Genomic DNA, 24,218 nt, shown 5'->3' on the forward strand with positions numbered 1-24,218 from the left:
CAGGCCCGTTACCAGTCTGGGAAATGGATGCCCTCAAATTACCGATCCTTGATTCTTGATTCAAATTGCACTCCGGGAGCAAGTGGGCTTGTTCTGCCCCTGTCTGGGTCATCAGAGCCAACCGCCCTGCCAGCCAACCACTCCCTGCCACCAAGCACTCCTTGGGGTAAGCAGCATTTCACTCAGAATGAAATGGGATGAGCACTGGAAGCAGGATAGCTAAACTCTCTGAGTTGCACTCTTGTGAGGAAAGCTAAGCCAACTAAATAGCCACCCAAAGGAGTAACAGGACGCTTTGAATTTCAATGAGAAATGAACAACTGCCCAGAACAGCCCCAGCTGCTGCAGGGCAACTAACCCCCCCCCCTAAACCACCCTTCTAAAAAGAGATGACTGGTTAGGTCAGCTACTGAAACAGAGCCCGAGGGAAGAGATTTCCTGGTAAGGATGTGCCAATCAAAGGAAATTCCCTACAAGTGTTTGCAGTTTCGTATTAGCCTTTAGTGCTGAATTCAGGGACACAACTAACTTTCCCTCGAAGGCTGGGAGGAGGCAGAAGGGAAGCTCTCATTCTCAGGACTGAGAAACACTGCAGTGGTGTTCGGAGTCCAGAGTAATCACAGTTCTCTCTGCTCCCATGTGACGGGTTGGCAAGGGAGTTCTTGGCTGAACAAAAGCCACCCACCCTGCATAACCACAGGGAATATTTCTGGTTTAACCAGGAGCCAAAGGCAGCGTAACCCGTTACGGGCAGGGCTGCCAAGGAGTCTTCTCTGCGCACACACGTCCTTTGAGCACAAAGATCGAGTAGGGAGCATATCAGGGCTCTTTAGCAGGCAGATTCCTTTTTCTTTTAAAGAGAAGAATCCAGTCAAAAAAACCTTTCAACAGAATACCATTACTTTAGAAACTGATAGTGGAATCAAATGCAGGAATCAAATGGTTAAGACCAAAGAATACACCAGTAAATTCAATAATGAGGCTATAAAAGGCTCTTCGAATATAAAAGCAAGGGGAATGAGGAAAAACTGTAGCAAAATGTCGATAAAATAATGTATTTTTGGAATATAAGATGCACCAGAGTATAAGACGCACCATGATTTTGAAGAAGTAATTTTTTGTAAAAAAAGGGTTTTCACTCTGCAGGCCTCCCAAACCCTCTGCACAACTCGTTTTCTGCAAAGATTTTTAAAAAAAGGGGGGGGGGGGCATGTGGAAAGGGAGCTGACGTTGTGACATGGGAGCTCCAAGATCGCAGTCGATATTTCTGCTACTGGACGGTCCTTTTGGACCTAAACTGTCCAGAAGAGACAGTGATAGAGAAGAGCACATCCTGCCGATCTCAGGGACACCGCAAAGTCCCTGATAGATCCAGGAGAATCTCTTACTTCCGATGACAGAAACCCAGCCTTAAAGCTGCTGAAGTTGGGACAGCTCCGGAATGGAAAGAAAGAAAGAGGAAGAGAAAGTGTGTCGGATTGGTGAGGAAATTTTATTATTAGAAAAGAGACTACCCGAAAAAAATTATAACTAAATTAAAATTGAAGAAAGAAAATAAGCGGCAAAATTAAGCTACATTAAACTTAGTGTTTTATTCTTTTTTTAATTTTTCTTTTTACGAATGGAATTTCTGCAAATGTTTCCAATTTTTTAAATTGGAAGGGTTAGTTTTTCTTCTACTTTTTATTCTTTTATTTTTATTTCTTTTATATATACTTGTGGATTAAAAAAATCTTTTTTTACAACGTTTGATTGGATTGCTTTTTTTACTAAGAATTTTTCTCCGTAAGTCTGGTATTTAAAGAGGGCTGTAACAGCAGAGAAAAAGTAACACTGCCACTTAGAGGCTGGAGGCTTGGAAATATTGTTTCTTTTCTCTTCCCTTTGATCATCGGAATTACACTTCAAAACTTTTTAGTTTTTTTATTGAGAGTGATAGTGGAAAGAGCACTGATTGTTTACACAGGTGCTCTTCTGGAGTCTCAATCAGTTGCTGGACTGCAGTGAAGACAAAGCCTTGACCTGAAAGATTACAATGAACTTATTTGGAATACAACAAAAGCCTTGAATGCTATAGTGGCAGTGTTTATAAGCTCAAAGGATGGCGCAACATGAAAAAGAAACATTAATATTGCAAATGATTATGTCCAAAATTCAAAAAATATTAGTAATAACAGAGAAAATTGAAATGAGAATGGAGGATGCAGAACAAAGAACAACAAAAAGGGATGGAAAAATTGAGAACATTTATCAAAGGAAGAAAGTTGAGGACAGAGTTCCAAAAATTGAAGGAAAAAAGGAACAAGAGATAAGAAAATTGTTGATACTGACAGCAAATTGAGCGCAGTTGGAAATAGCAAGAGTGGACTATGGAAAGGGGAGATAGGTGGACTGGAACTCTATCTCAGACCTCAAAGTACAGAAGAAAAAAAAGAGAAAACTTGATGGAAGTAAGGAGAGAAATCTTGACAAAAACATTGGCAATAACCAAAGATAAGTTGATGAAAGGAACACATGGAGGGTTTCGAGTGCTCATAAGATATGCAATGAACAAGTTGCGAAAAGAAGTCCATAAAAGACCTACTAAGAAAACAACCAAAATATTAATTCCACAAATGACACGAGATATAAAACTGCACTATTACTGGAAAGACACAGGTTGATGTAATGAAAGTTTACAATAAAAATTAAGTCAAACAGTTAAATTTAGAGTATTATATATAGTCATATAAATGACTAATAATGATAATAATACATATATATATACTAGTTTGAGGACATGAAATTTTATACAAACTGCAAATGAGGACTATGAGAGGAGGTTTAAAAGTATTTGTTATTAAATATAATCAATTTTTATTTAGAATATGTTAGAAAGATGAAATGTTATTGGATGATCTTAGGACGGTTTAATGGAATGCCATTACATAGTTTTACTTCGAATTTAGGATATTTCATACAAAAGGATGTAAAAGCAATTTATAGTCAAACGAATGTTTAATAATTATAATAATTTTTTATATAATATACTGGATTGATGATATGAGAATTTGTCTGAAATGAGTAAATTGACATCTGAAATTTGAAAATAAGAAGCTGAACTATTTTATAAGGTATGTGATTTATTTTATAATATAAATGAAGCCAATACTTAGAATACTTCATTCAAAATGAAGGAATAATAATTATAGTCAAGTAAATGATGTACAATGATAATGCATACATATATACTAGACTGGTAATTTGTGATCTTACATACATTTGAAAGTGATGACTATGGAAGTGATGCACAAAAACTTTGCAACCAAACAATATGCTGTACGTGATTGAAGAAGGTTTTATGTGTTATGTGTTGTCTGTCTTTGTCTAACCAAAAAAGGAAAATATTCTTTTTTTTAAAAGAAAAAAAAGAGAGAGAGAGAAGGAAAAGGAACAAGAAATGATATACAAAGATTTTTGGGTTTGCGGAAATATCACCCCAAGAAAATAAAAATTAAGAGCTGGAAGAGACACCTGCAGCAATAGAAACAGAAAGGAAGAGAGGAAGAGAGGAAACGAGAGGAAAAGGAGGGAAAGAAGAGAGAAGGTGAGGAGAGGAAGATGGAAGGGGGAAGGAGAGAGGGTAGGAAGGGGAAGGGGTAGAGAGAGGTAGGGGAGAGGTAAGGGAAGAAGGAAGGGAAAGGAGAGGAGGAAAGAAGAAAGGAGAGAAGGGAGGGAGGGAGGGAGAAAGAGAGGAGAGGAGAGGAAGAGGAGGGAAGGAAGATAGAGAGCAGGAAGATGGAAGGGAGAAGGAGAGAAGGATAGAGGGTAGGAAGGGGAAGAGGAAGAGATGAGGAGGGGAGAGGTAAGGGAAGAAGGAAGGGAAAGGAGGAAGGAAGGAAGTAGAGAAGGGAGGGAGGGAGAAAAGAAAGGGAGAAGAAGGCGAGGGATGATAAATAAAACAACCCAAATGAAATATTACAATTTTATAAATGGAATGATTATGAATGTAAAAAAAAAGAATAATTATGTGCATGTATATGTAGAGAACAAAAAAATAAAAAACTTTATTTAAAAAACAAACAAACAAACAGACACTGTTTAGTGAATGAAGCAAAATATACATTGTCCCAGGATAATGTTTTAGAATCCAATCTGGATCAGTCATAGGTACCAGAGGTTTTCATCTTTCAGACTCATGCTGGAGCCCATCCTCAAGGAACTTCTCACTCACCAGAATGTATTACATTTAGAAGCTTAGGAGTTCAGAACACTAAAACTGTGGTCCTACTGGCCAATCCAGTTTGGATCCTACACTGCTGAGTGAGTGAGTGCAAAATTGTCATAAGGCTAATTATATTTCTCTTTGATTAAAATGTATTAATAAAAAAGGGGAGGGCATGCAGAGCTTTGGGGGGGTTGTAGGGTGCTCCTGGGGGCTGGGTGGGCAAAACCAAACAAAAACGACCTGGTTTTTGCTCGTTTTTGCCCTCCTCGGCCCCCAGGAGCACTCTATAAGCCTCCTAAAGCCTCTGCACGTCCATTTTTTGCAAAGGGGGTGGGGTTTCAGTGGGCCAAAAATGTTGCATTCCGTCTATAAGACGCACCCAGATTTTCACCCTCTTTTGGGGGTGGGGAGGGAAGGTGCATCTTATACTCCGAAAAATACGGTACTGTAAGTCTCTTGCATGTGAATAAGCAGCCCCCTTGAGCTCCTTTTCCTTCTATTGCAAAAGTCCCTTCAGGGCTTAACTGCAAAATCTTTTGTATCAGGAAGTCCTCTGGCTAGCTTGCTTATCCTTAACTGTCTATCTGCATAAAATTCAGAAAACAGATGTCGCCCTTAGTGGGTAGACCAGAAAGGAAACATGACCAGATGAGCTAATGCTACATTTGTTCTAAAGCTGCACTGACAGAATCTTGCAGGTCTGAAAATGCAAGTCTCCCGCCCCCTCCCTTACAGGTCTCTCTTTCTCCTCCTGTATGCAGCTGCAGGCTATGCCCTCTTTTATCTAACTGTTCCCCAGGCAGCATTTCTTCATCCTTTCTCACACACCATCACAGCATCCCGCAGAACCATTCCAATCAACAATGCAAGATTTGATCTTGAATATAAAGTTATATTTAGCAGCTGGAGGTGGCTGTGGGATTGATGGACTCCCCCGCCCCGTGCTCCTTGGCCTTTGCTCTCTCCCTGCCCATTTTTCTTTTATGACAATCACATAGTTGCATTGCCCCCTGTGCTCTTCTTCGCTGTTTATTTTATTGCTTTATTACCATACTTCGGTGCTGATCACTCTCTCTTCATTTCTTCCTTTTCACTGTTGTAAGCTGCCTAGAGTAGCCTCACAGCTAAATAGGGGGCAAAATAAACTTAACAAAAAAATAATAAAGTGGCAGAATCGTCACCATGGAAGAGGAGGAAAAACATTTTTTAAAAATTTTTGAGTGCATGTCACCAATTAGCATATTTAAGGAGGCACATGCCAAATCGCTCCTATTTTATTACTAGGGAGAAGGGAAAGCTATCACCTCATTCCTTATGCTAAAGTCAGCAATAAGGTGCCCCTGATAGATGGCAGCAAAGGAGCCCAGCTCCCCTTGTCTCTTAATGGGTCCTCAGGGATTCCCTTTCCTCTGGATCAGGGGTGTCAAATTGGCGGCCCATGGGCTGGATGCGTCACGCTTAGGCCACACCCACCCCAGCTCTGTGAATGGGAAAAACATCACAAAACGACAACGTGACTTCCCGAGTTTGACATCTATGCTCTGGACTTTTCCCTAAGCACAATCCTCCACTGAACCTCCCTCCAGACCCAGCACCTTCCCAGCCTTCTCCTCAATCCCCCCCCCCGAAAGAATGTTTCCACACCCCCTCCCCCAAAGCTGGGCTGCAAGCTGTGCTGGCAACCAGACACACACACCCCCATCACTGCCCATGTTCCCCAGCCTCTGTGACATACCTGTTCCAGAGTGAGCTGCTTGGAAATGGTGTCATTTTCCAGTTTTTTGATTTTCTTCATCAACTTGTTGACTTGGAACTCCTGCTCCTGCTCCAGATGCTGCTCCAGCTCTGCCTTCTCATGCTGCAGCTGGGATCAGGAGAGAAGTCAAAGGCCAAAGGGGTCAGCCTTCTGCAGTAGCAAACCAACTTGTATTTTACATAACCATAAAAACTGACCCTGGTCAAACCCAGATTGGAAATGAAATGCAATATTAACAGTAAACGTGAAGGGCACATCATGTACAGAGCAATTCCACCCAGAAAATGCTTTTGTGCCTTTTGAAGGGACAACTTCGGTACACTAGGAAATTTCTATTGTGTTTTCTCTCTCTCTGGAACAGGTAAGTGTTCTACAAATAGGGACAAAATATAGCAATCTACAGCAAATTAGATTTCTAGACATTTCATGCCTGGATGAGGCTCAAGGAGGCTTTTTAAGAGAAGACTGGACAGCACCCTGTCTGACATGGTATAGGGCCGTGATGGCAAACCTGTGGCACGCGGACCATATCGGTGGGCACGCGAGCTCAGCTCCGGTGCATGCCAGCTAATATTGGGGCCTTCTGGTCCGACTGGAAGTTGGCAAATGGGCCATTTAAGGCTGCCGGGGGGCCTCTGGGAGGGGTGGGGAAGGCCATTTTTGCCCTCCCCAGACTCCTAGAAAGGCTTTGGAGCCTGGGGAGAGTGAAAAACGGGTCAATCATGCCATAGTGTGCCAAAAGCAGGGGGAGTGTGTGGGGGGGAATCATGCATGCATGCGTGGTGGGAGGGCGCATAGAATTATGGGTGTGGGCATGGGCGTGCACAATCCCCCCATGCTCCCCCCACTTTTGCCATGCGATGGCAAAAAGGTGAGCCATCACTGACACCTCCCAGGTCCCTTCCAGCTCTATTCTGGGAGAATAACTTTCTGTTAACTTTTTTTCTCTGACTTCCATATATTTCTTCTCCTGCATTAACACAGGACTCCATTGGGCACCCCTGACTATCTCCTGTCTTTCCGGGGCAACCCTTGTCTTAACAGGCTTTCCCCTAGGGTTCAGTTTTATCATGCTCCTCCCCAAAGTCCCAGGTGTATTTTCGCACGGACACCTGAAAGCATCAAGCCTTTCTCTGCTGCTTGCTCCATTACAAAGCATCACATTCTGGAAAGGAGCTTCTGAGCCCAGCATCCTGAATATGCCTGATTCCAATGCTAAGATAAACTCGATTGGTCATGAACCTTATGGGATCAACTTAATATACCTCCTGTCTGAATAGGCACATTAGATCACCAGGACGACACATGATCGAACCAGTGGTGAAATTTGATTTTTTTTTACTACCGGTTCTGTGGGCGTGGTGTGGCTTAGTGGGCGTGGCTTGGTGGGCGTGGCGTAGCTTAGTGGGCGTGGCAAGGTAAGGATACTGCAAAATCTCCATTCCCACCCCACTCTGGGGCCAGCCAGAGGTGGCATTTGCTGGTTCTCCGAACTACTCAAAATGTCCGCTACCGGTTCTCCAGGACCTGTCAGAACCTGCTGGATTTCACCCCTGAATCGGACCCCACATCAAAAGAGTAACTTCAGTTGAAACCCTGGACCCTCCTGCCTCCACCCATTTTCTGAAACGTTTGGGCTGCTCTTGCAAGGCGCTACAGTGGATCCTGCCAGTTGTGCCAAGCAAGTGCTCTGATCCATTATTTTAGGGACTTTGTTTTCTCAAAAGAGCATTCTATTGCTAATCTTTTTGTTCCTTTTTTTTAAAAAATGTTGATGTCACTTTAAAAGCAGTTATTCTGTCCTGCTTTCCAAAAAGAGACATGCAAGACTGGTCTTATCATCTAGACTTCCTTGATAAATACATTAACTCAGAACTGACAGAGATCAAACAAGCCCTCCTCTCTTTTCAGAGCAGACTTCCTCCATATGTGTAGAAGTCTGAACTGTAGACAAGTTCAAACAAAGCTTGAATATTTCTCAGTGAGAGCAACAAATATCCAAGGACCCTTCCAATCTGCCTTATTGTGTAGGGCTGAAAATCCAGTTTTGTCCATTTTCTGTTTTGTGAAAGCAATTTCTCAAATTATCTGAGAAGGATGCAGAGTAAACCATAATTCTATAAACCTAAGGGGAAAAAATTCAAAATAATAAGAAGCAGCTGGATACCAAAGCAAGAAATAACTTTTCTTAGGAGGGTTCCAACCACATCATTTAAAACACTAAAGGAACTGGTGCCTGGTGCGAATCCAACAGGGCTGACAAGAAATATGGAGGTTGGAAATGTCAAATAAATGTCACAATGCAAACAGTTGAGGATCATGAGGGAGACAGCTGTTCTTATACCCAGAATATCTCATGGCTCCATGTATGTTTTATTCTGCAATAATTTCCTGCCTCACTTTTCACCTCTTCTACTAAGAAGTGTTTTCTCTTCCAAGGTGCCTGCTAACAGAGGCTCATGGTATCTTTGCAGAACATTATGGAACCAATGATTCTGCTACTGAAAGCTAAAAGAACAAAGTGTTCTTCCAAGGACAATATGCACCAGATGAGTAGAGTGGAGTGGAGTGGAATAGAGAATGGAATGGAATGGAATAGAATAGAATAGAACGGAATAGAATAGAATAACAGAGTTGGAAGAGACCAACCCTTTCAGTTTTCTAGTCCAACCCACTGCTCAGGCAGGAAACCCTATACCATTTCAGACAAATGGACAAATCTCTTCTTAAAGACCTCCAGTGATGGAGCACACAACTTCTGGTGGCAAGCTGTTCCACTGGTTAATTGTCCACACCTTCAGGAAATTTCTCTTTAGTTCCAGGTTGCCTCTCTCCTTGATTAATTTCCATCCCTTGTTTCTTGTCCTGCCCTCTGTTGCTTTGGAAAATAATTTGACCCCCTCTTCTTTGTGGCAGCCCCTCAAGCACTGGAATACTGCTATCGTATCACCCCTAGTTCTTCATTTCTCTAGACTAGCCAAACCCAAATCCTGCAGCCGTTCTTCATATGTTTTAGCCTCTAGGCCTTTGATCATCTTAGTTGCTCTTCTCTGAGCTTTTTCTAATATCTCAACAGCTTTTTTGTAGTATGGTGAGCAAAATTGGTTGCAATATTCCAGTTATTTGCCTTACTAGGGTTTTGTAAAGCGGTATTAATACTTCACAAGATCTTGATTCTATGTCTCTGTCTATACAACCCAGGAGTGTATTAGCCTTTTTGGCAGCTGCTACACATTGCAGGCTCATATTCAAGTGATCGTCCACTAGGACTCCAAGGTCCCTCTCACAGTTTTTGAGCCAGGTCTCACCTAATCTGTGCTTATACCTTTGGTTTTTTCCTGCATTTTCCTTAAATGTAAAATGTTGCTTTTCTCCACATTAAAATTCATTTTGCTGGATAGGGACCATTGTTCGAATTTGTCAAGATCTCTCTTGGATCCTGAGCTTGTCTCCTGAGGTGTTGGCAAATCCTGCCAGTTTAGTGTCATCTGCAAATTTGATGAGTTCCCCTTCTATTCCCTCATCTAAGTCATTTACGAAGACTTACTTACACTTATACACAGAGCAACACAACGTTTTGTCACCTGGGGGGGAAGAGAGAAATATCTTCCCTTACTCTTATATTTTAGCTCTGTTTACCTAATAAAACCTGAAAGCTCTGGTAGAGAGTTTTATAGAGTCAAGCACATTTTTTTCCCATTAGTTAATATACACCCATGGACCGGGCAGTACTAAAAACTTCAAAAGAAAGAAATGACAGGGGCAGACACAGGTGGACAGTCCCCAGAGAGTTGTCAGATGAGCAGACAAGGGAAAATTCAACTATAATATTCCTTTCCTCCAACATATAAATATTTGGAAATATTTTGCCTTAAGAAATAAACAGTATCTCACATCAGGGGTCTCCAACCTTGGTAACTTTAAGCCTGGAGGACTTCAACTCCAGGAATTCCCCAGCCAGCTTGTTGGGGAATTCCTGGAGTTGAAATCCTCCAGGCTTAAAGTTGCCAAGGTTGGAGACCCCTGTCTCAGATTAGTCATTGGCTATATAAAACCCAGTCCAAATGTTACAAAGGACATATACACTTCTGACTTCTCCGAAGCTCTTTAGCAAAACCAGGAGATCCCATGGAAAAGATTCTCTCTTTCAACCATAAAGATCTGCATTTTAAATCTCAAAAGGGATCCTGGTTACTTTACCTGCTTAAATAATAAAAGCTGCCAGATTCTCAAAAGTACCAGAAATACTTTTTGAATGATTCAGGAAGAATAGAGAGCTTTGAAAACATAGTAACTTAATATTATGCATTTAATAAACCAACCCTGCAACAGTTGCAACAATAGCAATTTATTTGAAAAGGAAACTCCAAATGTAATACAGTTGCAAAAAAACACAAAGCATTTCTACCTGTGGGTTGACTGAAACCCAAATGTAGCTAATTTACAAAATGGGAAATAAGCCAATTAAAATAGGGTAAGGGATTAGAAGGCAGTAAAATTCAGATTTGCTTAGCAAAATATATCCATAAAGGGACCCTCTCCCCTCCCACCTCTCCTCTCTCTCTTTTCTCTCTCCTCCTCCTCCTCTGTCTCTTCTCTCTCTCCTCCTCTCTCATATCTTCCTCTCTTCTTCTCTCCTCTCCCTCTCCTCTCTTTTCTCCTCTCTCTTCCTCTCTCCTCTCTTTCCACTTTCTCTCATCTCTCTCTTCTCTTCTCCTCTCCCTTTCCTGTCTCTTCCTGTCTCTTCTTCTCTCCTCTCTCTTCTCCTCTCCTCTCTTCCTCTCTCTCCTCTCCTCTCCCTCTTCTCCTCTCTCCTGTTCTCTCCCCTCCTCCTCTATCTCTTCTCTCTCTCTCTCCTCCTCTCTCCTCTCTCTTCCTCTCTCTCCTCTCCTCTTCTCTCGTCCTCTCTTCTTCTCTCCTCTCCTGTCTCCTCTTCCCTCTCCTCCCCTGCTCTCTCTCCTCTTCCCTCCCCTCCTCGCAGGAGAGCTACTCATTCCCAGGATGGCAGGAAAACAGAGAGATGAACAGCTGATGCAACACCATCCCCTGCAGGATCCTCAGAGAAAATCCAGGGTTCTCTGGGCAATCTAGGAGCCCTGCTCATCCTCCACAGAAAAACTTAAGAGTCTACTAGTTTTGCTCTCTACAGTGCATCTCTTTGTGATGAACCAAGACATGTGCGTCTATCTACAGCAACAGGTTCTTATCTTGCTTCCTCTCACACCTGAGTAAACATAGTGTGTGGTGGACCCAGAAAGGTGGTCCCCAGGGACCCCGAGAAGCCACAGAAGGGTTTGAATGGAATGCCTAAGAAGCAAAGCCTGGCAACTTTTCCAATGTGGCTGAAGCTAAGGAATATTCCCCAGGTTGGAGGTACACTCTGCTTTCAAAAATCATAAAAGGCCTCGATCCAAGAGTGGTAAATTCAGCAACTCTGCATCAGCAACCTTGCAATGAAGATGAGGTGTACTAGAGAAGAGGAGGAGGAGAGGGGGCAGCTGTTGTACTTTGCTTTTTTAGGTTCTGGATAGTATCATCTGAACCTTGCTACTTGGATAAACAACATTATTTAAATAGAGGCCATTCCTAGTGGATCCTGGAAGGAAAAAATACAGATTGGACTGTCAAGAGAGCAAAGGTGAAATATAAACACCGTAGCTGTTCCCTTCGGCAGCCTTGGAAGTCAACACAGAAACACACACACACAAATGTTCTGCGTTGATGAAGTGCGAAGGGAGTACAAAGAGTTGATCCAAGGCAAATTCCAAAGCAATCCAAACACATTGGGTGATGAATCTGCTCAATCTGTATCAGAGACACTTGATCACTTTTTTCAAACTTGGCCCTTTTTGAGATGCCCAGATTTTTCCATCCCTAACCCTAACCTTAACCCTGGCATGGAAATTCTGGGCGTTGAAGTCTACACATCTCACGGGTACCGAAGACTGCATTAGGTGCTTGGGGGAATCTCTGCACAACAGCTAATGTCAAGTGAGTTTAGCTCGCTTGTGTCACTGAATGGGATCTTGGGGTGATTCACACACCACAACTCACATATTAATAATTTTACTATGGGATTTTGAAAAAAAAAAGCCTTTATCATTTAATTTTTGGAAATGGACCTCTAAAGCCATCTGGCTTCCTTTTCCCTGACCTCTATATTTTTTTTAAGGGAGAAATATTCTCTTTTGCAACCACCTTCCTTCCTTCCCTTGGTTCGTTCACTCCCCTGTTGGGAATGTTTAGGCCAGGGGTGTCCAAACTTGGGAACTTTAAGACTTGTGGACTTCAACTCCCAGAATTCCCTAGCCAGCATGGCTGGCTGGGGAATTCTGGGAGTTGAAGTCCACAAGTCTTAAAGTTCCCAAGTTTGGACACCCCTGGTTTAGGCGATAATGGCAGTTAAGACATTTTTCCAATGCATACCGTATTTTTCAGAGTATAAGATGCACCTTAGTTTTTGGGAAGGAAAATAGAGGGGGGGGAATTCTGCCTACCAGGTATTCAACTGGCTAGCATCCTTAGCTTGGTCAGCTTCAGCACATACGTTTGCTGGTTTTGAGCGCGCACACTTTTTATCCTCTGGTTGGGGATAAAAAACAGCTTCTAAAGCACAGCTGATCATCGGAGAGCGAAGCAATGAGAAAAGCAGGCAAAGCACAGAAGATCGCTTCACTCGTTGGCACCTTGCTAGGGGCTGAAAAAATGTTTCGAAAAAGCTACATTTGGAGTATAAGATGCATCCATATTTCCAGCCTCTTTTTTTTTGGGGGGGGGGGAGTGGGTCTTATATACTCTGAAAAATACAGTAATCCTTTTTGATATCCCAAAGGTGCTTTTTCAAGAGGCAACTGGACGCTCTGGTTTTTCTTTGAAGACGTTTCTTCAGCTCCGAAGAATCCATATTTCATTCTAATACCTGTTGCTTAAGGGTCTGAAAACATGGTTCCAGTGATAACAAACGCATTCCCTTTCTAACAAGAAGAATGGCCCAAGCAGTTCTTATTTTAGGACTGGAGAGGAAGGGGGCGGGATAAAAGAAGACATACCTGCATCAGCTTCCTGGAGAGTTCATTCGTGAGAAACTCCTCCTCCTTTTCATAATTCACGGCCAACGTCTCCTTCTCCTTCTGCAAAGCTTGAATCTTCTTAAACAGGGTGTTACTGATGAATTCTTCTTCTTGCTCTGCTCGGGCTTGCTGGAAGAGAAAGACAATCTCAGAGCCAGGCAACTGGTCTGGAAGGCATCCGGTTGCTTCCTCTGCTGATGCTCTGATGCCACTCAACTAAACAAGGATGGGGATGCCAAGAGATCTGCCAGGAAAACCCAAGCCCGATCTCTTGGCTGCCGCCACCATGGATAGCGTCCTGTTCATGGATCAAGGACTAGGTCTCTGCCCTAGGCTGCCCTGGAGGAAAGGCAGGGACCGCGGCATCATCAATGCTTAGCTCCAGAAATGGAGCCACGCCAACCACAAACCAGGATATGGATGTGAGTGTGAAAAGGGTAGGGGGTTTGTTGTATTCTGTAATACTCCGACACAGAGAGCCCATTTCTCAGCTTCAAAGGTTTGTGGGCAGAGATGTGTTCCTGTCACTGCGCTGAGCTTCCTGGGACAGACTGAAAATGCTTTGAGCCATCATTGATGCACACGCTCCTCCTGCTCAACTGCAGATCAGACCCGTCAGAGAGCCAGTTGTTTGGATTAGAGTCCAGTCTTCAGTCCCAGCTGCCCACTGTGCTTGGCTTTATTGTAAACAAGGTTATGCACTGCTGGGAGGGAGGCAGAGGTGGGGGACACATAAATTAACCGGTTCGCCCAGCATCGAAAATATGCGTGTGCGCCATCTGCGCATGCACAAGCCTTTGCATGCATGTGCGTGGTATCCAAACCCATCCACACTTCGTAACTACCAGCAGCATCCCACCCCTGGAGGGAGGGGTAGGATGAAGAGGAGGAAAGGGAGAACAACCTATTCTCGGTGAACAAGAAGCCATCAACCCATCCTGGGCAGGATGAAACCACAGGGCAACCCAACGGATTTCTTTTCTCTTCCCAAAGTTTCCTATGCTTCTACTCTTATAAGACCACAGATCTCACAATCCAGAGAATAAAATCAAAAGCAAACTTCAAAGCGTGAACAAACCACGAACAAGAAGGGAGCCAAGTCGCGGCTTCCATGCAAGCTGCTCCACCCGTGTCCCATGGAGTTTACGACTTTCCTGGACTGAAGTGAATCTTATTGATGTGACAGTCCAACCCTGCCAATCTGGTTTGCCATTCTTGTTTTGCCAGGCAATTGCAAAACCGATGGAACAAGGAGCATATGAGCACAAGGGTCACTTAACTCAGCCTGACAGCTTAGAGCCAAAGCAACCCAACTGGCTAGAAAGTGAAATGTCAAATATAATGTGAGAACTCTGCACCTTCCTGGAATCTCACGAAATGCCCGCAAATGATCTCTGTGTGATGCCAGCAGCCGGGAAAGAGATCGATGCCTTGAACTTGAGAAGGAAGAGCAGGCAAAAGATTAGGGCCAAGAGAAAGGGATGGAAACCAAGTTGACATTACAAGTAAACGAATTATGGGATGATTACCTCTCACAAATTAATGATTACCCTGTGGAAGCACGTGGAAAAGCACAGACCGCACGAGGTTTAGAGCTCTGCGGGGAGGGGGGTGCATGCAAGGATGCGGGGAGGTACATGATGAGAAAGGATACACGATGGAGGGAGGGGGCAGACACACAAAGGTGCGGGAGAAAGGGTTATGTCAAAAGCCTTCAGAGAGCGCTGGAAAAGTTGGTTCCTCTGCTGAACCATTGTGACCCCAGGAAATAGTTAACTGGAGGCAGGGCACAGTTGACTCTATTGTTAGGTTTTTGTTTAACCTTCTCTTTGGAACTCAAATCCAGGATCTGAGGAATATCCTGGTCTGGAAGATTTAGCTTTAGAAAAGTAGGAGAGCAATTTCAGAACAACTGGATTAGTGTGTGTGTGTGTGTGTGTGTGTGTGTGTGTGTGTGTAGGAGGGGGGGAAATAGGAGACACTGCACCCCCTGCTGGAAGTTAAATCTGATTCACACAAAAACAACATTTCTCTTAAGCTTTGCAAGACGTGTGCAATTTATATTATGATTTGCTGTCAACTGCAGAAAAGGTCATTCTGACATTTTCTGCAAACCATGACTTTAAAATTCCTGGCTAGCGCTACATGCAAGCAGTACTTGACCGCAATTACGCATCTGCCATCTTTTATTCTTTCTTAGTGCTGGAGAAGCGGCACAAGTACCATTAATCATCCATGCAGGAAAAACACACTTCAGGGGAAGCAGTGCTGGAAAGCTATCGGAGCTGCAAGGAGGCGGCCCCTGAATTCAATTCCAATGCATGGATTCTAGCTCCCATCCTCTGCAACTCCACAGCCCACCACAATCTCCTTGACGGCTGTTCTTGCAAATTTTCACACCTTTCGTTTTTTGCAGAAGCTGGGTTGGCATGTCGCAGGAAGACATTTTATTGCAGAGACTGAATGATTTCTAAGCCAGCCTCTTTTACCCAGATGGGGCAGCAGGACCGTAGAAGTACCGTGTTTCCCCCAAAATAAGACAGGGGCTTATTTTCTTTTGCCCCACGAAATATGGCCTTGGGCTTATTATAGGGGAAGGGCTTATTGTTTTGGGGTTACCAGGCAGCTGCTCCCTTGTGAGCGGGCTCCCGAAGAGCCGGGCACAGCCTCAGGGGCGAAGCAGCCACGAGGTGACCATGCTCACGAGCAATCGCCGCTGTGGCGCTCCGAGCATAACTTCTTCTCCGGCTTCCCAACTCCAAAACTTGGTTGACGAGTCTTCCAGCACCGGCCGCTCTAGGAGTGCGCTATATGGTTTTGGGCCGGCTGCTGGAAAACTCTTTTGTCTGGAAGACTCTCTGTCCAGCAGCTGGCCCACAACCATACAACGCACCCCTAGAGTGGCCACTGCTGGAAGACTCGGCAGCTGAGTTTTGGAGTTGGGAAGCCGGAGAAGAAGTTATGTTCGGAGCGCTGCGGCAGCACCCTGGCTCTGCAGGAAGAGCTGGGCCAGGGCATGGTGAGGCTAGGAGGCATGCTTGTTGGGGCGGAACAGGCGCTCGCGCAACCCCCTTCTCCAGCCAGGCAGAGCTCTATGCACTGACCTAGGGGGTATCCCTAATGTGCCAATCTGCGGGAGATGGGGGGGCGGGCACAGCGCCATGTGCCTTGGCGCCTTAGGGATACCCCCTAGGTCAGTGAATGGCGCTCTGTCCGGCTGGAGAGGGGGTTTGCCGGGTGGCTGCTAGTGAGCGTGGTCACCTCATATCTGCTTCGCCCCTTAGGCTGTGCCCAGCTCTTCGGGAGCCCGCTCGCAAGGAACCAGCACCCGGCAACTCCCCCCTCCGGCCAGGCAGAACGCTACTCCCCAACCTAGCGGTATCCCGAAGGCAGCAAGCAACGTGAGCACCTTTCCCCCCGGTTCCCGCAGCTTGGCGCCTTCAGGATACTGCTAGGTCGGTGAGTGGTGCTTTGCCTGGCCGGAGGGAGGGGGGGTTGTCCAGGGGGCTTATTTTCAGGGGTAGGCTTATATTTTTGCCCACACGAAAAATGTGGCAAGGCGTTAGTTTTAGGACAGGTCGTATTTTCGGGGAAACATGGTAGGAGTAAAAGCCCTACATTTGGTGCATGCAATCATAGGGAACCAATACTTATGGAAGATACTGAGGAGCATCAGGCTTTTCCATCAGTGGCCTGGGGCACCCAGGAAGCCTCATTTTAAAAAGAGAGCCACTCCTCTGAGAATCAAAATGTAAGGATTTAAAGACACTGGCTGACCGGGAGAGAAGTAAGGTTAATCCTGTGAGGCCCAACGGTGAATCCTGCAAGGGAAGAAAGGCTGGTGGGAAGACATGGCATCAAGAAAACTGGGTGGGGGCAGGGGGGGAGACTCCAAGTCCTCTCCCAAAACTAGGCAAAGAAATCGCAGCTACGAAGGAGGTGGAGAATCTTTAATCCTGGACCAAAGAACAAGACCTCAAAGGATGCTTACGGCAAATCTCTCTTTTCCAGGCGTCAAAGACGCAGAAGACACTGGAGCGTCTGGCTCAGTGAGTCTGCCAATGGTGGAGATGGCGCAGAAAAAGACTCTGGGTCGCCAGAGGGGACTGATTGATCCCTCTCCTTCTTGCCTGCATTAGTGATAGGTAAGGCAGCCTTTGATCCAGTGATCTCTCCAGGGCGAAAGGCGGCTCAGCTGAAGCCCGGGAATCTCCCTCAGGTACACCCAGGAGCAGCAGAGACCATCATCCCCAGGCAGCTCCTGGCCAGCAGCTCTAGAGGAAGCCGAAAGGGCTCCAGGGCATCACCTCAAGGACTGCTCCCAAGTGCCCTGAACGGAGTTTACTTAATGAGCCCCGGCAGGGGTAAAATCTTCAGAGGGGAGCTTCTCCCCAAAGCAACGAGCTGTGAAAGGGGAGGATGTAAAGCTGAGGTGAAAAGGCTTACAAAGAAGAACAAGGAAGATTTGCCAAAACTTTTCAAGCAGGGAAACTGAGTTGTTCTGACCGAGGCTTCCTGAGAGCATGAAGCAAACTCCTTGTCCCGACAAAAAAAACCTTTTATGAATTGACTGAGAATTCTGCTCATTCACATCCAGCAAAGTCTTTCGATGGAGGATTTAGTCACAGACCTTATCTGGCTTGGAGAGCTGACAGGCCGATATCTGTAAAACTTGGCAAGGAGTCTCGGAGAGTCGCAAGGCAATGAAGCGAACTAATGGTCTCCTGCAAACTCCCCTCCTGTTTCGCTCCTCTTTCGTTTCCTCTGGGAGGGCCCATTCATCATCCACCTTACTCCCAAGTCGACCCCTGTTCCTTAGCTGTTTCCTTCGTCTGGCAACTCTGCGCATGCGCACACTGGGAACAGGCTCTAGCTGTCCTCTGCCCCACAAAGGCAGCTGAAAAAGGTATATGGCTCTGGCCCCCTCTCTGCCTCCCACACAGAGCCCTCATCAGAGCCTTCCCAGACTCCAGGACTGGCCCATATTCCTCCCCAACCTCCTCACTGTCCGAATCTGCTGCCAGCTCTACAGGCCACTGACGGGCCACAACACTAACAGGGCTAAAATGAAGGGAAAAGAAAGGAAAAAGAAGGAATATTCTATGACGGAGACTTCAATGTGCTACGGCTGAGTGACTGTCCCAAGCCAAGCCCCAAAGGAAGAACTTCCTCCTCTCCTCAAAAGCCAGGCAACCTCCAGATGATTCCGAGCAGGATCCTGAAAGATCCTCTCTCTCCCTCTGGAAAAGCTCCTCTGCCTAGCAAAAAGACTCAAACATTGGACAGCTGAAGCTGGGCATATGGGTCTTTAGAAAAAAAGAAACAAGGAACCACAGCCTGAAGGTGTTAATACTTGCTTTCATCTTGCAAAGGCATAATAAGATCAGGGGGAAGGCAGGATTATTTATTGTTTACAGAGCTGGAATGGATCTCCAAAGGCTTAAACTTTCATTAGTCTTGGAGTTCATCAGGCATTTTGCGAGAGCTCTGGGGGAAAGTCAACCTTTGCACTAGTTTCCCTCTCAGGGACGCTGACACAGCCAAAAAGGCAGGAACCCAGAGGGTTAAAATGGGCTAATGGAGCTGTTGGATTCTGTGAGGTTCCCCCCAATTTCCTCCTGAAAGGGCATTATGGGGGCAGTTCCAGTCCACCCACTAGATTCGGTGTGGGAAGACAGGGCATCAAGGAAACTGGGTGTGGGTAGACAGACTCCCAAAACATGCAAAGGAATTTCAGCTTGATGATCCTGAGAAGGAAATGAGGCATAGAAAGAGAGAAATGGAATCAAAATGACTTGCTGGCTGGCAACCCCTTGGCCTCCATCTTAGCTTCCTCATTTCTTTAAACTTCTGGAATTGGAAGTTAATTATGACAACAGATGCCGAGATTAACCTCAGGATATGTTCATGATATTAGAATTACAGATGGGCCTTCCAACTGTTCTTTCCATTGCAAATGTTAAAGGAAGATACTGAATTTGCATCTTTATTGCACTAAGATTCTGTTATTCAAATTCCAAATTCTATTTTGAAATGTACATAAAGCCCCACTCAAAGGTACCTGCCTCACAGAGTATCCTTCCTTTAATTTGCAACAGATTACGCTTTTCAAATCTTTTTGACCCGAAACATCTCCACGTATGGAAACCAAGCTCCAGCATTAGGCTATCAATTTAATCATATTGCTCCCAGCAAGAACTGGGGGTTTTTTTGTACAGAGGAAGCAGCCAGAGTCATCAATAAGATGTGAAAAGTAAGTCAAAAGGATTAAGTGGTCTCAATGATAAATGAATTTGTAATTTCATGCAAATTAAAATGAATTCCTGAAATAGAACAAATGTCATTTGACTTTTAGAAGGAATAAAATATACGAGCCACAGCCTTCACCCCTATCAGCGCTAGAGACTGAAAATTCACAAGCAGCCTCTTGGGTTCCCTGCCTGGAAGAATGGAAGGAATGCAAAGTCTTCAAGAATTTCTCCTCCTCAAGAGCGTTTTAGAAAGGCCATCTTTTCCTACAAAGTCAGAGGAACTTTCAAAAAAAGCTTTTGAAAACTATCTAGAAAAGAAACTTGCAGGCAATTGGCGCTTAGTTTTCCCAACATGCGCTCATTTAACTTCAAAGATGGAGTGGGAAACAAGAGTGGTCAGCACACTAAGAACAGTTTGCAAGTTGTCCCCCCCCCCCCCCCCAGGCTGTTGCAACTTAGAATTGCTGTTAAATGGTTATAAGTGGAGGACTAATTCTACTTTTCCCTCCAGCTCTTCACTCTGCTTCTCCTTTGCTTCTCCTTCAATTCCCGAAGCCATCTTGGGCTCACGGTGGAAGACCTTTGGGGGCAAGGAAAGGCCCACTGACAGCATGCTCAAGGGCAGGTGGACTCCCCCACAGGAGAGGAGAGCATGTTAGTAAATTAAGAAGGCTGTTATTTCACACGTTGTTTTCTTGCAGTCTCTCACAGAAAGCAATTGGAAAAACAGAATGTGGTGGAAGACACAGTGCTGGTGTCAAAAAGCTGGCAGGAAGGAGGTATTATTCCTAGCAACTTGAAAAAGCTTACCTGCCACAATATTTAGCATTTCTGCCCCTGTAAACTGTAGAGTTCAGTTGTTGGTGGCTTTTTATAGCACACATGGGAGGAGAGAGACAAAAAAGGACGCCGAATCTCCAGTGCGCTCGACTGTTCTATCAAACCCCTTGCACCTTTCCATTTTGGCCTTCTGAAATTTCCTTTCGATTTTCTCTTAATGAGGGGAATGGCCAATTATTAAAGCAATGCCATGCCATGCGCCATACAGTAGGAAGAACCCACAGGATAAATTGAATGGAGTAAAAAGAAAAAGAAAGGAAAATGAAAGGGAAAAAAAAGAGCTGCTGCTGCTTAATCCCCAACAGGCTTTGGACTGCAGCCCCTCTAAGCCCCTCCCCCTCCTAAGTTATGGGAGGTGCATCTGAAAGGGGGCCTATTCCTTCTCTAAGGGAAGGCGTCTGTCTCTCTTCCTGCAAGGAAGCAGAAGACGGCCAAAGGATCCTGGATGAGCTGCTCTGCTCTGCTTTGACCATCTTCCCTCATGTCAACTGGCAGCAGTCTTTCATGCAACTGAGCAGCCCAGAGGACCTACAGACTCTGGCCTAAGTCCCTTAAAGTAGAGGTCTTCAACCTTGGCAACTCCAATTCTGGGAGTTGAAGTCCTCCAGGCTTACAGTTGCTAAGGTTGGAGACCCCAGCCCTAAAGTCTCTTCTGAGCTACGTCTGACTGCTGATGAGCCCTGAGATCCCCTGAGGTCTCCTTTCCAAGAGCAGGGGAAGGGCCTACAGGATGAGGTAGTCCTGTGATCACCTCAGCTCAGCCAAGATCAGGCTCAGGTCCATACGCACATGCCCAGAGGCAGCCCTTAGTATGGAAAGGGGGGGAAGAATGGGTCATTTTATTAACCAAGAGTAGGATGATACCTTTTGGACCCTGTCTCTCTTCTACCAAGAGCTGACACAGAGAAGAAACTCTCCTGCAGGCAGGTTCCATTTTCATCAATTTGCAGGAAGCTTCCAGGACCAATGAAGGGACCTGGGCTTCGCTCTGCTCCTAGTTCAGCTCCACGTTGACTTGGGGGGACCAAGAAGAAGGAGCGACCCAGTTGCCCCCAGGGAGAGGGCTAGCTCATTGGCCACCCTTCTCCTGTCAAGCACCTTCATCACCAGAACCTCACGTCTTTTCCCCAGCATTGTGCCTCAACACCAATGAGAAACTCCAATAAGCTTTCATTGTTGGGTTGAAATGGTTAGCCATGGCCTGCTGATCAACCGCCATTACAGATGACACAAGAGCCATCTGGATCAGGCACATAGCAGGACAGCGCTTGGGAAAATACTCTTTTGCTAAACTAAGGTGGAAAGAAAACATCGAGAAGAGCATACTCTAAGTATTTGTGGAGGAGGCAGGGTCCCCATGCATCTCAATGTGACTCCTCCGTCCAGCCGGATGCCAGATAATTGGGCCACATTTCTGAATCAAAAGCAATTACCTCTTGATTTCCGCTCAGAAAAGGGCTTACTCCAAATAATCTCAGCCTTTGGAGAAAAGCTCCTCTGGCAACCAATCCTCTTAGGTAGAGCAAAGTGGTTTGTTTGAGGGCTTCCAACTGAAGGCTGCCCCCGTTTTTCTTTCTCTTTCAGAACAAGAAAGGCACCTACTGTCAGAAATTGGCCAATTTCAACAGACATTCACCCCTCCAGCGATACAGACCATACACTCTGCTCCATTTTGATTTTAGGATCGAAACAGATGGCCTTCATCTGCAGGCACCATAATTTTTCCCCAATTTTTTTTTTAAAGGTGGAGCTGCAGAAACAGACCAAGAAATTCAAGGATCTTAGAACCTCTCAGAAATGGAAGGATTGGTGGCAGCAAAGAACCCCCTGCCCAGATTCCCTTCTGGGAAACAGATGTGTTGTGTTTGGTGAGGGTGTTTTCCAGTTTCCAAAGACTATTCCCCCAACACTGCAGAACTAGTTTATAAACATTATTCTTCTAATCTTTTATAAAGGCTAGTTCAATTCTCTTCATCTTAAATTCACCAGGTGAAAGAGTGTGTGTGTGTGTGTACATACATACACACACCAGGGTTGGTTCCGGATCCCGTTGCAACCAGTACGCTGCGACGGGGCCGGGCGTCCACTACATGCACGTGTGCTGTGCACACATGTGCACCCACTGTCCGCAATGCTCCAGCTGCTCGGTGGAGCATCATGCAGGCGCCATACGCTGTGTGTGCATGCGCAAATGGTCTCAAATACAGCTCAGGAACGAGGGCGAGTGGGCGGGCCCTCCAAAGCACTGTACCGGAATGGCGCCTGCTACTCCTAGCAGGCACCGGTATGCCCGTATCGGTACCGCCCCCAACCCACCACTGACACACACACACACACACACAGAGTGGGGAGGGGGGAGAGAGAAATCTAAACATATAGACTCCTATTTTTATTTTAAACATGAACTGAAATTTTGACCACCAAAAAAAGAGGAAACGCTGTGATAATAGCAAGAATCCAAGACTTATGGCAACATCTTTGCCTTGTCCCTGGGGCTAAGGTCTGTCCATCTGCTTCAAGTGACTCCATTAGCACCTTTCCGTATTTCACATTACTGTGTTTCACTGGATTTTTCAAAACCAAAACAGGTGTTGTAACCAAGATGTTAAATATTTTAAATGCTCATTTTACAAAGATATTCAGCAATGTAAAAGGAGGGGTGCTAACGGGTTGCTAAATAGAGAAATGCTGTACTATGTCCATATGTTTCCTCATCTTTCCATCATATCTGACAATTCATCTATGCTCCCAAAATTTGGAACATAGAGAAGTCTTTAGGCTGAGTTGACTATGTAAGATGACATCACTAAGAGATGATTTCAGGGAGACAGCATAATGTAAGCCTGGGTGCGTGTGTGCACCCACCATGCTCCTTTTTAAGCATCTTCTCAAAAATCTTTATCTTCATTTCCATGGATTTTGCTCACTCTCTTTTTTTTCTGATTGTCCCTTGTTACAGGGGTTGGTAGCTCCTCCTGAATTGCCTGGGTATGTTGATTATATGGCAATTGTGTTAAGAAAATACTCAAAAGTGAATTCATTTGATTACATTGTTTCATGTTCTTTCTTTTCCTTTTACAGTCCTCAGTCTGAGGCATAGAAGATAAATTGGGGTGATTATGAAGTCTCCTTTTTTAAATTATTACAGGGGAAATAGGACCTTCTTCTTAGCAATCCAGAAGACTGGTGCAATGCTACTCTTCATTTCATCTTCCTTCCAGAATTGATGATTATTACTTTGAGATTCAAAGTATATTTTTAGCGATGGTGTTGCCATTTCAATGTTTTAAATGACGAAGCTGTCAACTGATGGCAAGGACCAACATCTTCCATACAAGAATCATTCAAACCATTAACACATATTTTTTGTGTGTGCTTTGCTTCTTCTGATGCTGAAATGGCTTAACATTCATGACTCATGACTATGAAGGGCAATCTTCGAATGTTTAAGGCTGGATGGCTGGATGATCAGGTCCACATCTTGCAACACGGAGTTCGTCAACAAACGGAGCAAACAAACTTGCAAATTATAGTTCTGTAATATTAGAATGACCCTTATAAACTTACATGCAGATAAACGGTTATTAAATTTTCAGCATAAATATGCATGTTCTATAGCACCATAAAAGGAAGCAATAATTTGAGAAATACCATAATTTGCAAAGTGTCTGTAAGAATTTATTTGTGCTGACTTTACAGCACTGTATTTGTAAGTGAACAAGTCCATCATGATAAAGAAAGGAGTTATATTATTTTTAATATGTCAATTTTAATCAGCTGGCATTCTGACTGCCACTCTAAATTTGTGGAGATTAATAATATACGTTATTATTTTTATGGCTTGAATTCTGCTGTTATAAACTGAATTTTAATGATATAACTTTGAAAGCCAGATAGTTAATACTAATGTAATGAATAAAACAATGTGATTATTAACTTTCTATTGTACGCTGGGTGTGTCTCATTAGAGGCTGCCTAAATAAATGCAAATTATTAGAACAAACTTACAGTTTTATGAAGTAGACGACCTTCCCCTGGTCTATTTCAGCATTTTTTACAAGGTTTTTCAGTGCAACTCATTTGCATGTAATTGT

The 24,218-nt window shown here is 44.6% G+C and overlaps 1 protein-coding gene and 1 long non-coding RNA gene across 2 annotated transcripts in view; one reads left to right on the forward strand and one right to left on the reverse strand.

The window, feature by feature from the left end:
• Window positions 1-24,218, forward strand: part of LOC309392931 — a 137,778-nt gene that overhangs the window by 81,528 nt on the left and 32,032 nt on the right. The window lies entirely within an intron of this gene.
• CCDC6 (coiled-coil domain containing 6) overlaps window positions 1-24,218 on the reverse strand; it is a 43,741-nt gene that overhangs the window by 17,682 nt on the left and 1,841 nt on the right. Inside the window, exons 2-3 of the mRNA XM_081955855.1 lie at window positions 13,013-13,162; window positions 5,943-6,071 (exon numbers count right to left, since the gene is read on the reverse strand). Coding sequence (XP_081811981.1) covers window positions 5,943-6,071; window positions 13,013-13,162 — 279 coding nt within the window. The remainder of the gene's footprint in view (window positions 1-5,942; window positions 6,072-13,012; window positions 13,163-24,218) is intronic.

Source organism: Natrix helvetica (genome assembly GCF_964273705.1).
Source record: "Natrix helvetica genome assembly, chromosome: 5".
NCBI lineage: Eukaryota > Metazoa > Chordata > Lepidosauria > Squamata > Natricidae > Natrix > Natrix helvetica.